Raw genomic sequence first — 14,691 nt, 5'->3', positions numbered from 1 at the left:
ATTGTAGCTTTCACTGACATTGTGGTTGATAAAAGTTTTAAATGTGGTAACAATAATGAACAAAAGAAAAATAAAGAAAGGTTAACGCGAGTAATTGAAAATAATTCAGACAATAGCGAAAGTTCCACAACGGAAATCTTGAAATATGGCATTATTAAAGATGATGAGTTGGCTGAAAACAAGAACATTTACACATCTCAAGCTTCTGTCGTTGCTGACGTTTGTCGTCAAGGAAACGGACAGACTGTCGAGGATCCAGGAATTATGGGTAATGTTAAAAACGAATTTGTTGACATTAAGAGTGAAAATGTTGCTGTTGAAAATCAGGAAGCTACGACATCCAAAGTGAACAGTGTAGAAGTAAAAGAAATCAAAAGTCATCACAACATTGAAACAATATACGATACAGAAAACAAACTAAATAACTTTAAAAGTGCTATGATTTATCCTTCAACGTCACAAGTCATCTTTCATAAACAATGGGGTAATGCATTTATTACTGAGAAAAACAAATTGGATGAATGTGAGATGTCGGAATCCTCCGTTTGTGATGATTGCGAATCATCAAGCCAAAATTGCGACTGGCGTGAAGAGTCACGTGATTCTTGTGAAGAGTCATGTGATTCTACTGAAGAGTCATGTGATTCTACTGAAGAATCATGTGATTTGAGTGAAGAGTCAAGTAGTGCGTGCGAAGAGTCGTATGAATCGTATGAAAATTTGCGTGGTTCGTGTAAAGACTCGCGTGTTTCGTGTGATTAGCACGAGATGAAAGATAAGTTGTGATGATGTCGAGCGATGAACGGTTATGAACAGGTTTCTGATGATATGTAAATCTTTGAAATAATACATAAGGTTGTAAAACATTTAAAATCTCTTCGATGCCATTTATAGCTTAAGTTAGATTCATTAGAAATGATGATTATGAGAACTTTTTCTCCTGTATGTTGAGCAATAAACATTCATTTTCGCTCAAAATAAAAACTTGGGGAACATGAAAAAAATCTTGTTTTATGATTTAGTTGTAATCAAATCACTTTCACATTGCGATGTTTGTACATTTAATGTATATTTTATTAATAAACAATTTACCATAACTGTGCATAAAATGTTTTAATTATTACCGGGAACTGGTATTCAAGAAATCCCGGTTTTAACGTTGGTACGATCATGACGGTAGCTATATCTTGTACATGTGTGACGATCATGACCTAGGTATATCTTACATGTGTGACAATCATGACCTAGGTAGCTACAAACATGTGTGACGATATGACCTAGGTAGCTATATCTGTGTACATGTGTGACGATCATGACCTAGGTAGCTATGTCTGTGTACATGTGTGACAATCATTACCTAGGTAGCTATATCTGTGTACATTTGTGACAATCATTACCTAGGTAGCTATATCTGTGTACATGTGTGACGATCATGACCTAGTTAGCTATATCTGTGTACATGTGTAACAGTTATTAAGAATAATTAACATGCTGTTGCAAAACATGTTTTTAAACACTTTCAGGTAATTATTTACATTGCATTATAAGTTACGTACATGTTAACAGTTTATCAGTAATATAAATCTCATCATGAAAATTGACATTTCTTAAAATGGCTACGATAAAAGAGGTAGGCGCCCTATTCGAGTAAAAATGTTGTATTTTAAACTACAGACTTAAGTTTCTAAAATGATTGTTTCATTTTACGACTCCCAAAAACTATTTTAGTAAAATATAAAACTTATATGTTTTAGTAATGATATTTTTAATATATTGGTGAAACAACAGCAGCAGCCCAATTTCGTTTGGTCATTATGGGAGGTAGTTCTCTCCAAACGTTTGTACTCATATCAAGACATTCAACTGAATCAAGATAAGATTCACCATTATAGCCACCAACCACAACAATAATATTTCCAATGATAACTGCTGAACAACCATATCTTTTATGATTAAGTGAAGGTAGCATTTTTGTTTGTCCTGCTTTCACATCATACATCAAAACTTTATCTAATGTTTCATTTTTATCATTCACACCTCCAATCAAAATTGCATTACCTTTATAACTGACTATACCCGTATTTCGTATTGGATATGGAAGTGGAGCCAAGGTTTTACATTCGTTTCTACTGAGACTGTATGAATAAACAGTGTTTTTCATACCTTTTAATTCTTCAGACATTCCTCCACCAAATACTAAAACATCGTCGCCAATAATAATTGAGCCATGGCAAAATCTTCGCTCTGGTATTTGCGCCAATAATTTTGTCGTATGTGGAGGATTTAATTGAATACTGTAGATTGTATCAAAGGTTTCTCCACTATTAAATCCACCAATCATAATCACATTATCATTATCATAAATCATACTATGTCCATGACAATTTCTTGGTAACATGACATGAGATATTTTCCATTGCAATTTTCCATCTACATTTAAACTCTCGATGTTTCCAATGAATTGTTTACTATTGCAACCACCACTGACAAATATTTCTCGACCATGAACAAATGCAGCTGCTGCAGATCGTTCTTCATTCATTTTTGGTTCCAGTTGCCAACAATTTAAATCCCAGTTGAAAGACTCGACAGAATTCAAAAAATTCTTGCCATCATAACCTCCGCAAACAAAAATCTTAACTTTTCCTGTAAGAAAATTACACCTTTCTGTCGTTTCTGTTGTAAGAAACGTCATTTCATTACGACTTAACCTCACTTGATTCGCCATTTCATCACAATTCACTTTCATTTGCTTTTCAACATGAGTCACCATTTCATGATTCAACTTCACTAGCTCTTCAACATGCTTAACTCTGTCATCTTGACTCTTTTGAAACATCTCCACTCTTTTGGTCAACTCGTCAATCTCTTTCCTCATAAAACATGGATGAGATCTTCGATACTTAAATACAAGAATCATTTTGCATTCTTCACAATCGATGAGACGGAACTCACATTGTTCCCTTTCATGTTCTTCAATCTCGTTTTTATTGATGATTTCGTCACAACCTTCATTTCTACAAGATGTAGGTGAATAATCACAGTTTTCTTCATGACGTTGAAGAAATTGAAGCTTCATAATTTCAGGACAACCACGGTTGGCATTCACACAGCAAATATCAAAATCTTCTAACATTTCCCTAATGAACCTCACTGTCTTTAATGTCTCCTTAATGAGATGACATCGACATTCAGGACATTTATCAGAAGTTAACAAGTATCTTTCGATACAAGTGCGACAGAAATAATGTTCGTTTGGACATTGAACAGGATCTTTAAATATTTTAAAACATATAGGACACTCAAATCTTGGATGAACTTTATCGGCAAATCTCTCCTGTTCATATCCACCATACGAGTCATTTGTAGCCATTGTCGAAGACTTTTATAATTTACTGACAAAGTTTACATTGTATGTTCGTATTTCTGTTTCATGAAATAATGTTTCCATTTTCTTTATGCATATCTTCCATATTTTTATATATTCTTGAATGTCTTTGACAAGATGACGTCCTTGGGTATTTATTTTCTCAAAATATGTCTTGCTTTCTAAAACGATAGATGTCTACGATTTTGTGTTCTGTTATGGAAAGAAAATGGGTGGATGATTCATCACAAAGTTGTTTTCAAACTGTGATCTTTTGTATAGTTAGTTGCATGATTTCGGCTGGACAAAAGTTCATTATGATAAGTTTCTGCATAAAGTTATACTTCAATGATAATAATTGTTTGTTTAAAATCAGTTGAGAGAAAATTGTATCACATTTTATCATAAACTTGTCAAAATATTATGGCTTTATGATATTTTTTATTTAAGATTATTGTAATTCTGTTATATTCATTTCTTTGTACAATCGTCGCCAAATTTTTAGTAAATCACTTCAAACTGCGATGTTTTCAACCGTTTAATGTATTCAACATTTTATCAAGATGTATTCAACATTTTATCAACACATTATATAATAGCTGTTTATTTTTTAATTTTTGTGTCAAGAATGTTTAATTATTACCAAGAATTCGTATTCAAAAAGTCTAATGTTTCGATGTTTTAAGTTGGGTGAAGACCGTGGGGTTGGGTCCAGTTGGGTCACACTTTCTCTGACTGTGTAAAATAAGTACGTTGTGCGTACAAAAATCATTGATGATGTTACAAAACATGTTTTGGTTGTGGTAGAAATTTCTGTCCAAGTATTCTATCCAAAACTTGCCTAAGAACTGAAGAATATTAGAAGTTTTTCGGTAAAAAAAATCAATTGGCGTCAATTTTTAATATCTCAGGAATTATAAAGACTTTATAAAGTCACTTTACTGTTGTTGAAAAAACTAGTTGGTTCAAAAAACATAGTTTTCAATATTACTAGTTCAGAGAATGAATTCTTTAATAAATACAAAAAATTCAACCAACATTTGCCCATATAAGATATTAACATATACTTATAAATGTATGAATTTAATTTTGTTTAGGGTGGAGGAATCCATCCAGCTAATTAGTATACAGGTCAGTGGTAAATGTATCAATGTTCACTCAACAAATTTTGTAATAGAAACTTTGAACATTTTTAGGGAAAATGCACCGTAGAGTTATTGCGCATCGTTTAAATGCAAAACGTCGCACAGCAGACGTCTTAATCAATGAGAAAGTCGATTTCTCAGGATTAATTTTATCCAAAGATGTCCTCAAAGGGTTGAAAAGTGCTGGATTTGAAAGACCATCACCAATTCAACTGAAAGCTATTCCTATTGGTCGTTGTGGTGTAGGTGAGTGGATTGTATATAATGCTTGTTTTTCTGTTTCTTTGTTGACAATATTTTCATACATTCAGCTAAATTTTGCCATGTTTCATGTGAGCAGTGAGAGTGCTACAAGCCTTAGCAACTTGGAAATGGCACTGCATTGATAGTTAGATTTCATTGATAATAGTCAACAAATTGGAAACTTTTCCTTATTGAGCTTTTCATCAAACAATCCATTAAGATAACAGAGGTACTTTTAGACATCATTTCACCATCATTCAGTCCACCAATGTACATGTTACAAAGGGTCACCACCAACTTTGATGAAATTGCACACTTTGTAGTTTTGAATTGGATGGCTTCTTATAGCTTTTGGTGTGAAGGAAATGTAGTCTTAATGTAGGAAAAGCACTCACTATCAGAAAAGTAAAGTGAACTCAAAAGTTTTAGTTTCATAGTTCATGCAAAGGTTTTCAATTAAAATGACTTTCCATTTAAGCCTTGTAAATTCTGTTGTCTAAAAAATTAAAAATTTAAAAAAGATTTCTTTATAGATTTGATTGCACAAGCCAAATCTGGCACAGGGAAAACATGTGTCTTTAGTGTGATTGCTTTGGAAAGCATCAGTCTTACAATGATGTCTATACAAGTGTTGGTTCTTGTACCGACTCGAGAGATAGCTGTTCAAATCAAGGATGTAATGAACTCTATTGGTCAACATATGCAAGGACTTCATGTAAATGTTTTTATTGGTGGTTTGTCTATTGAAGAAAACAAGAACAAGTTGAAACTTTGTCAAATTGCTATTGGTACACCAGGTAGGTGGAGCAGTTGAATAATGATCAATTGCATATCATTTGAGAATGAATACGTATAGCTTTGGGCAGAAATATATATTATAATTTGGAATGTCAGTGCCAAGCAAAGTATTATACATAAGCAATCATACAAAAAAATACATTTAATATCATCAAGTAAGGTACAAGCTAGTGTTTCTTCTTAATTGTAGGATACTTTTGTGAAATCAATTTTCAATCATTTTTAGGACGGTCAAACATCTAATTGACAGCAAACTTTTGTCTACTTCTTCCATTCGATTTGTATTCTTGATGAGGCTGATAAACTTTTGGAGGAAAACTTTCAAGATCAGATCAAGTAGACCATTAAATATATGGATAATTTGATTTTCCATATATGATCATGATTTTTCTTTCATAATATGATGGTTGAAACTTGTTTTATAATTTGTAGTTGGATATTTTCAACACTTCCTGAAAGCAAGCAAGTGTTGGCTTTGTCTGCAACCTATCCAAACTATCTTAACAAGCATTTACAGAAATATATGAGAAATCCAACTTTTGTTTGTTTGAATGCCATGGACCCTGCACTAGAAGGTGAGTGTTGTAAGTTATATTTATAGTTTAAGTTTAGTGAAAATGAACATTTATATTGTATGTACTGACTATTAAAAGTACATGAAAGTTTTAGGGATTCATCATTATTTTGCACAATAGGTCATTCTCTCCCACATAAAACATTTGATGAAAAGGTTGTAGTATTGGTCATACCTAGTACTAGGCTCGCATTTACATGCAAACACTGGACTGTTGGTCTAGACAAATCATCTAAATCTTTATTCTGTATGTTACCACTCAATGTATGTTACTCATTCTATTAACTTGTGAAACTGTTGTCCAGTGTGTTGCATGTTTGCAGGCTTATTTGATATGTCATTTATAATTTACTAATCTGTGCATTTGTTATATTGTTGAATATTCTACTGTAGGTTAATCATTTACTGGTTATGTTGTCACAGATATCTTTCCATCAATGCCTTATCTTTTCTAACTATCAAATATATGCTAACAAAAACTACATTGTGGTCAACAATTTGAGGTAGTTCTTAATTTTTATGTATAAATTTATTTCATAGAGCAAAGAATTTGAGTAAACTTTATAAAATGGTTTTTCTACACATATTTCAGGTATGTTTTATGTAATTTTAGATATTGGTCAAACATCTTAGCTATTTGTCAACAAAGTAGTTTTCCAGATTTTGTTTTCATATCAAGACATTCAAGATGATATTTTCACCTATTTATCAAATAAATAACAAATAAGACATCCACATTTTTATGAAACATGAAGTTTTGTCATACTGTTTTACATGTTACATTATAAAACAAGTTTCTGCTTTTACTGACTGTCTGAATTGCATCACTTTATTAACTTTGACTTTACCATGGATAACAAGATTGGAAGTGGAGCCAAGTTTATTTTTTAATGAGAAAGGTTGTCAGCCAAAATAAAACATCGTGCAATGAGAATTGAGCCATGGTAAATGTCGTATTCGATATCAATAATTTTGTCGTACGTTAAGTGTTTCTATAATTCTAATACTTACCAGTTATATATATTCAATTATGATAAATCATACTATGTGCATTACACTTTCTTGGTAACATGACATGAGATATTTTCCATTGCAATTTTCCATCCACATTTAAACTTTCAATATTTCCTAACGGTTGTTTCCCATTCCAACCACCACAGAGAAATATTTCTCGATTATGAACAAATGCAGTTGCTCCAGATCGTTCTTCATTCATTTCAGGTTCCTGTTGCCAACAATTTGAATCCCAGTTGAAAGACTCGACAGAATTCAAACGATTCTCTCCATCTCTTCCTCCACAAACAAAAATCTTTACTTTCCCCGTAAGAAAATTATATCGTTCTGTCGTTTCTGTTGTAAGAAACGTCATTTCATTACGACTTAATCTCATTTGCTCTTCGACATGAATCATCATTTCATCACGATTCAACTTCATTTGCTCTTTAAACATCTTTTGAAACATCTCCAATCTTTTGGTCAACTCGTCAATCTCTTTCCTCAAGAAACATGAATGAGATCGTCTGTATCTGAACACAAGCATCATTTTGCATTCTTCACATTCAATGAGACGGAACTCACATCGTTCTCTTTCATGTTCTTCAATCTCGTTTTTATTAAGGACTTCGTTACAACCTTCATTTCTACAAGGTGTAGGTGAATAACCACAGTTCTTCTCATGACGTTCGAGAAATTGAAGCTTCACTATTTCATGACAACCACGGTTGGCATTCTTACAGCGAATATCATGATCTTCTAACATTTCGGTGAGAATTCTAGGTGCATCCTGCAATGTCTTCGACGTAATTTGACAATTACATTGAGGACATTTGTTAGAAGAAAGTAAAAATCTTTCGATGCAAGAACGACAGAAATGATGCTGATTTGGACATTGAACAGGATCCTTAAATATTTTGAAACATATGGGACATTCAAATCTTGGATGAACTTTATCGAGAAATCTCTCTTGTTCATATCCACCATATGAGTCATTTCTAGACATTGCCGAAGACTTTTGTAATTTATTGACCAAGTTTACATTGTATGTTTGTATTTCTATTTCATGAAATAATGTTTCCATTTTCTTTGAGCATATCTTCCATTTTTATCGATTCTTGAATGTCTTCGCAAAGACGTTTCCTTTGGCTTCTATTTTCTCAAAACATGTCTTGCTTTCTAAAACGATAGATGTCTACGATTTTATGTTCTGCTATGGAAAGAAAATGGGTGGATGATTCAACACAAAGTTGTTGCCAAAGTTGTTTTCAAGCAGTGATCTTTTGTAAAGTTTGATGCATGATTTCGGCTGAACAAAAGTTCATTTTGATACATTCCTGCATAAAATTATACTTAAAGGATAATAATTGTTTGTTTGAAATCAGTTGAGAGAAAATTGTTTTATATATTATCATGAACTTGTCAAGTTATTATGGCTTTATGAAATTTTTCATTTAAGATTATTGTTATTCAGTTATATTCTTTTCTTTTTACAATCGTCGCCAAATTTAGTTCAAACTGTGATTTTTCAGCCCTTTAATGTATTCAACATTTTATCAAAGTAATAAAAGTTTATTTTACAATAATTGTATCGAGAATGTTAAATTATTATCAAGAATTCGTGTACAAAGAGTCTAATGTTTCGATGTTTTAAGTTGGGTGAAGACCGTGGGGCTGGGTCCAGTTGGGTCACACTTTCTCTGACTGTGTAAAATAGGTACATGGCGTACAAAAATTATTAATGATGTTACAAAACATGTTTTGGTTGTGGTAAAAATTTCCGTCCACGTATTTTATCCAAGACATGCCTGAGAACTGAAGGATATTAGAAATTTTTCGGTAAAAAAAGTCAACGGGACGTCAATTTTTAATATCTCAGGAATTATAAAGACTGTATATAGTCACTTTACTGTTGTTAAAAAAAATAGTCGGTTGAAAAAACATACATTCCAATATTACTAGTTCAGAGAATGAAATCTTTAATAAATACAAAAAATTAACCAACATTTCCCGTATAAGATATTAACATATGTTTAAAAAAGTATGAATTTAATTTTGTTTGCGGTAGAGGGACCCATCCAGCTAATTGTATACAGGTCAGTGGTCAATATATCAATGTTCACTCAACAAATTTTGTAATAGAAATTTTGAACATTTTTAGGGAAAATGCACCGTAGAGTTATAGCACATCGTTTAAGTGCAAAACGTCGCACAGCAGACGTTTTAATCAATGAGAAAGTCGATTTCTCAGGGTTAATTTTATCCAAAGATGTCCTCAAAGGGTTGAAAAGTGCTGGATTTGAAAGACCATCACCAATTCAAATGAAAGCTATTCCTATTGGTCGTTGTGGTGTAGGTGTGTGGATTGTATATAATGCTTGTTTTTCTGTAGGATGTTTCTTTGTTGACAACAGTTTCATACATTCAGCTAAATTTTGCCATGTGTCATGTTGGCAGTGAGTTTGCTACAAGTCTTAGCAACTTGGAAATGGCACTGCATTGATAGTTAGATTTCATTGATAATAGTCAAAATATTGTAAACTTTTCCTTATTGAGCTTTTCATCAAACAATCCATTAAGATAACAGAAGTACTTTTAAACGTCATTTCACCATCAATCAATTCACCAATGTACATGTTACAAAGTGTCACCACCAAACTTTGATGAAATTGCACGCTTAGTAGTTTGGAATTGGATGGCTTCTTATAGCTTTTGGTGTTAAGGAAATGTAGTTTTAATGTAGGAAAAGCACTCACTATCAGGAAAGTAAAGTGAACTCAAAATTTTTAGTTTGATACTTCATGCAAAGGTTTTCAATTAAAATAACATTCCATTTAAGCCTTGTAAAGTCTGTGGTCTAAAAATTAAAGATTTTAAAAAGATTTTTTTATAGATTTGATTGCACAAGCAAAATCTGGCACAGGGAAAACATGTGTCTTTAGTGTGATTGCTTTGGAAAGCATCATTCTTACAATGATGTCAATACAAGTGTTGGTTCTTGTGCCGACTCGAGAGATAGCTGTTCAAATCAAGGATGTAATCAACTCTATTGGTCAACATATGCAAGGACTTCATGTAAATGTTTTTATTGGTGGTTTGTCTATTGAAGATGACAAGAACAAGTTGAAACTTTGTCAAATTGCTATTGGTACACCAGGTAGGTGGAGCAGTTAAATATTTATCAATTGCATATCATTTGGGAATGAATACGTATAGCTTTGGGCAGAAATATATTTTCTAATTTGGAATGTCAGCGCCAAGCAAAGTACTATACATAAGCAATCATACAAAAAAATACATTTAATATCATCAAGTAAGGTACAAGCTAGTGTTTCTTCTTAACCTCAGATACATTTGTGAAATCAATTTTTCAATCATCATTTAGGACGGTCAAACATCTAATTGACAGCAAACTTTTGTCTACTTCTTCCATTCGATTGCTTATTCTTGATGAGGCTGATAAACTTTTGGAGGAAAACTTTCAAGATCAGATCAAGTAAGACCATTAAATATATGGATAATTTGATTTTCCATATATGATCATTGATTTTTTCTTTCATAATATGATGGTTGAAACTTGTTTTATAATTTGTAGTTGGATATTTTCAACACTTCCTGAAAGCAAGCAAGTGTTGGCTTTGTCTGCAACCTATCCAAACTATCTTAACAAGCATTTACAGAAATATATGAGAAATCCAACTTTTGTTTGTTTAAATGCCATGGACCCTACACTAGAAGGTGAGTGTTGTAAGTCATATTTATAGTTTAAGTTTAGTGAAAATGAACATTGATATTGTATGTACTGACTTTTAAAAGTACATGAATATGTTTTTAGGGATTCATCATTGTTTTTGCACAATACCAAGTCATTCTCTCCTACATAAAACATTTGATGAAAAGGTTGGTAATATTATTCATACCTAGTTAGCTATTGGTTCACACACACATGCAAACACTGGACTGTTGGTGTAAACATATCATCTAAATCTTTATTCTGTATGTTACCACTCAATGTATGTTACTCATTCTATTAACTTGTGAAGCTGCTGTCTGATGTGTTGCATGTTTGCAGGCTTTTATGATATGTCATTTACAAGTTACCTCATCTGTGCATTTGTTAAATTGTTCAATGTTTTACTGTAGGTTAATCATTTACTGGTTATGTTGTCACAGATATCTTTCCATCAATGCCTTATCTTTTCTAACTATCAAGTAAGGTATGTATCTAACAAAAAACTACATTGTGTTCATTGCCGTCACAATTTGTATGGTGGTTCTTAATTTTTATGTATAAATTTATTTCATAGAGCAAAGAATTTGAGTGAAACTTTGGCTAAAAATGGATTTCCTTCTACACATATTTCAGGTAGTGTTTGCTATGTAATTTATAGATCTTGGTCAATTATCTTAGCTCAATTTGTCATTTAAAGTAATTTTCCTTATTTTGTTTTCGAAATCATGAACACCAAGATGCTTTCTGGGTATTTTCTAATAAAAAGATTTATCAAAGTAAATAACAAAGTAGAGAGGTCATGCCACTGTGTTTTATAAACATGATGCTTTGTCATACTTTGTTTAGTGTTAGTTTATAAAACAAGTTTCTCCACTTTTGTACTGGCTAGTCTGTTAATTGTCATCACTATGTTAATTTTGTTCTCTGTCATTGGATAAAACAAGATTGAAATACAGTCATGTTTATTTTTTTATGTTTATTTTTTTGAGAAAGGTAATCAAGGCCAAAATGAACGTCTTGATGCAATGAGGAAGTTGAAGGAGTTCAAATGTCGTATTTTGATATCAACAGATCTTGTAAGTGACGTTAACTGATTTCTATATTTTCTTGCTAGGATACTTGGACGTCAGTTATAGTAGAAATATTCTTAATTTTAAAGAAATCATCTGTATTCCATCTAGGGTAACTTGTCATTGTTATGATTACATTAGTATTAAAGATAGCATTTTGTATTACTAACAAGCGTAACTTGTCAATATTGTTATACGGTAGCATTACGTATAACAACCAAGGGGTAACTCGTTAATATTTTGATTTATATTAAAGATAGCATCTTGTATTATTTCCAAGAGTAACTCGTCAATGTTGTGATAAATTTTATTAATGATAGCATCCGGTATACCGTGTTACAACGTCACTGGTTAATGTTATGATTAATATCAGAGGTAACATCCCGAGAGATTGCATCTTGAATTATAGTGTAGAGTGAATCTCCCATTGAATCTTCTCTACCATTATAAGTAATTATAAGTAGTACTGGTATTATTAGAATGATTTGTTTGATTTAAAATTATCTTTAAACAGGAGCATTAACATTCAAAATTTTATGTGGAAATTCATTTGTACTGAGATGATCCCTTCGTTGCACCATCTCTCCCTTATCACAACATCTATCCCTTCATCACAACATCTATCCCCTCATCACAACATCTATCCCCTCATCACAACATCTCTCCCCTCATCACAACATCTCTCCCCTCATCACAACATATATCCCTTGATCAAAACATCTATCCATACTTTATCTTCTGTATCTATAGATGTCTCGTGGCATCGATGCTGAACGTGTGAACCTTGTGATTAACATGGATCTTCCACGTGACTCTGAGACATATTTACATAGAGTTGGGAGGGCTGGACGTTACGGTAGGTCACCATTTAAATTATTTATAGATAGCTAATTACAACAGTTGTCCATTATTTTTTTTTTGACGAGGATTGCGTTATTGAAAATGGCGATTTTACATACTGCTAAAATATTTGAGGATAGTAGATCTCAAGGTAGAAAGATTTGAACCTGGTTGGCTATTTTTACTTGCACAATGTCATGTTTCGATGTTTGACAATGATATTATTATTTTTTTGTTCACGACGTAACACGTTTTTCTACAACAAGAAAAAAGACAAATGTTGATCAATACGTATAAAATGACGTCGATAAAATGACAAATAAGCTTATGCTTGTACCCTATATACCCTTATATCAACACATGCCACCAATGCATTCTACTTACATTCCTATAAAATCCATTGTTACATACCTAACCCATCCGTTTATTAAAGAATAATTTGGTATCATGATGGCTCATCAGAAATACATTTGCCATTATCAAAGCCATGTATCGTATGATAAGCCTTCGGTTATGGGAACCAACTTGTCATCTATTTTTTCTTACTATTTTTAATGCGTACGCCAAACATCTTGCTAACAGAGGAAAAATTTCATTCATTATTGGGGATTATGTTTAGTTTTGAACGTTAAACAGGATCGTATGGCGTGGCCATAAATTTCGTGGCCGCAGGAAAAGAGGAATCAAGTTTGAAAGACATCGAAATTAAATGTGGAATAAACTTCGATCCTTTGCCAGGTAATGTTTATGTTTTAAAGAATAATATCATAGCATGATATGAATTTTTTATAATAATCTAAAATATATTTGCTTCCACATTTAGTATTTATATTATTAGTATTTAGAATTATTACTATCATTGTCATTATCATAATTATTATTAATATTTAGAAGATTTATCTGAGCTCATATGTGAAGATGCGTTTGCCGAATGTAGTTTGATGAAGTCAAAAGGCGAGATACCTTCATTAACTTCTACGGCTGCTACAAGCATAGTTGGAGAAGGGAAGGTGAAAGAAGATGATGTCCTTTGCTGTGAAACTACAAACCTTGTTCATAATGGCGAAACGAGTTCCACAATGACGAAAGAAAATTTAGTTGAAGGTTTGAATGGAGGAGCGAAGAATAAAATTCACGAGATTGTAGCTTTCACTGACATTGTTGTTGATAAAAGTTTTAAATGTGTTAACAATAATGAACAAAAGAAAAATGAAGAAAGGTTAACGGGAGTAATTGAAAATAATTCAGACAATAGCGAAAGTTCCACAACGGAAATCTTGAACTATGGCATTATTAAAGATGATGAGTTGGCTGAAAACAAGAACATTTACACATCTCAAGCTTCTGTTGTTGCTGGCGTTTGTCGTCAAGGAAATGGACAGACTGTCGAGGATCCAGGAATTATGGGTGATGTGAAAAACGAATTTGTTGACGTTAAGAGTGAAAATGTTGCTGTTGAAAATCAGGAAGGTACGACATCCAAAGTGAACAGTGTAGAAGGAAAAGAAATCAAAAGTCATCACAACATTGAAACAATATACGATACAGAAAACAAACTAAATAACTTTAAAAGTGCTGTGATTTATCCTTCAACGTCACAATTCATCTTTCATAAACAATGGGGTAATGGATTTTTACTGAGAAAACAAATTGGATGAATGTAAGATGTCGGAATCCTCCGTTTGTGATGATTGTGTATTATCAAGCGAAAATTGCGACTGGCGTGAAGAGTCACGTGATTCTTGTGAAGAGTCATGTGATTCTACTGAAGAGTCATGTGATTCTACTGAAGAATCATGTGATTTGAGTGAAGAGTCAAGTAGTGCGTGTGAAGAGTCGTATGAATCGTATGAAAATTTGCGTGGTTCGTGTAAAGACTCGCGTGTTTCGTGTGAAGTAGCACACGATTTGTGTGTAAAGCTGCGCGA

General features: G+C 32.5%; 4 protein-coding genes and 1 long non-coding RNA gene across 5 annotated transcripts; 3 read left to right on the top strand and 2 right to left on the bottom strand.

Moving 5' to 3' along the window:
* Positions 1–1,765: 1,765 nt before the first annotated feature.
* On the bottom strand, positions 1,766–3,373 carry LOC124434186 (kelch-like protein 12). The gene has a single exon (XM_046984066.1). It carries the CDS (start codon positions 3,371–3,373, stop codon positions 1,766–1,768), a length of 1,608 nt encoding a protein of 535 aa, XP_046840022.1.
* Positions 3,374–4,514: 1,141 nt separating this feature from the next.
* LOC124435483 (probable ATP-dependent RNA helicase DDX20) lies at positions 4,515–5,593 on the top strand. Its single transcript, XM_046985446.1, has 2 exons — positions 4,515–4,758; positions 5,289–5,593. The coding sequence occupies exons 1-2, from the start codon at positions 4,569–4,571 to the stop codon at positions 5,567–5,569; spliced, it is 471 nt and encodes a 156-aa protein (XP_046841402.1). The 5' UTR covers positions 4,515–4,568; the 3' UTR covers positions 5,570–5,593.
* Positions 5,594–5,836: 243 nt separating this feature from the next.
* On the top strand, positions 5,837–6,239 carry LOC124435492. Its single transcript, XR_006945048.1, has 3 exons — positions 5,837–5,889; positions 5,986–6,128; positions 6,223–6,239. It is a non-coding gene; the product is annotated as an uncharacterized LOC124435492 (long non-coding RNA).
* Positions 6,240–7,151: 912 nt separating this feature from the next.
* LOC124434185 (E3 ubiquitin-protein ligase PDZRN3-B-like) lies at positions 7,152–8,126 on the bottom strand. Its single transcript, XM_046984065.1, has one exon. The coding sequence runs from the start codon at positions 8,124–8,126 to the stop codon at positions 7,152–7,154; it is 975 nt and encodes a 324-aa protein (XP_046840021.1).
* Positions 8,127–9,208: 1,082 nt separating this feature from the next.
* On the top strand, positions 9,209–14,421 carry LOC124434184 (probable ATP-dependent RNA helicase DDX20). Its single transcript, XM_046984063.1, has 11 exons — positions 9,209–9,476; positions 10,014–10,281; positions 10,506–10,616; positions 10,716–10,858; positions 10,956–11,020; positions 11,264–11,337; positions 11,428–11,486; positions 11,847–11,929; positions 12,674–12,779; positions 13,400–13,501; positions 13,655–14,421. Exons 1-11 carry the CDS (start codon positions 9,287–9,289, stop codon positions 14,419–14,421), a joined length of 1,968 nt encoding a protein of 655 aa, XP_046840019.1. The 5' UTR covers positions 9,209–9,286.
* Positions 14,422–14,691: the final 270 nt, after the last annotated feature.

The sequence above is a fragment of the Xenia sp. Carnegie-2017 genome, unplaced genomic scaffold (assembly GCF_021976095.1).
Source record: "Xenia sp. Carnegie-2017 unplaced genomic scaffold, XeniaSp_v1 HiC_scaffold_14, whole genome shotgun sequence".
NCBI lineage: Eukaryota > Metazoa > Cnidaria > Anthozoa > Malacalcyonacea > Xeniidae > Xenia > Xenia sp. Carnegie-2017.
This window is presented reverse-complemented; position numbering and strand designations above follow the sequence as displayed.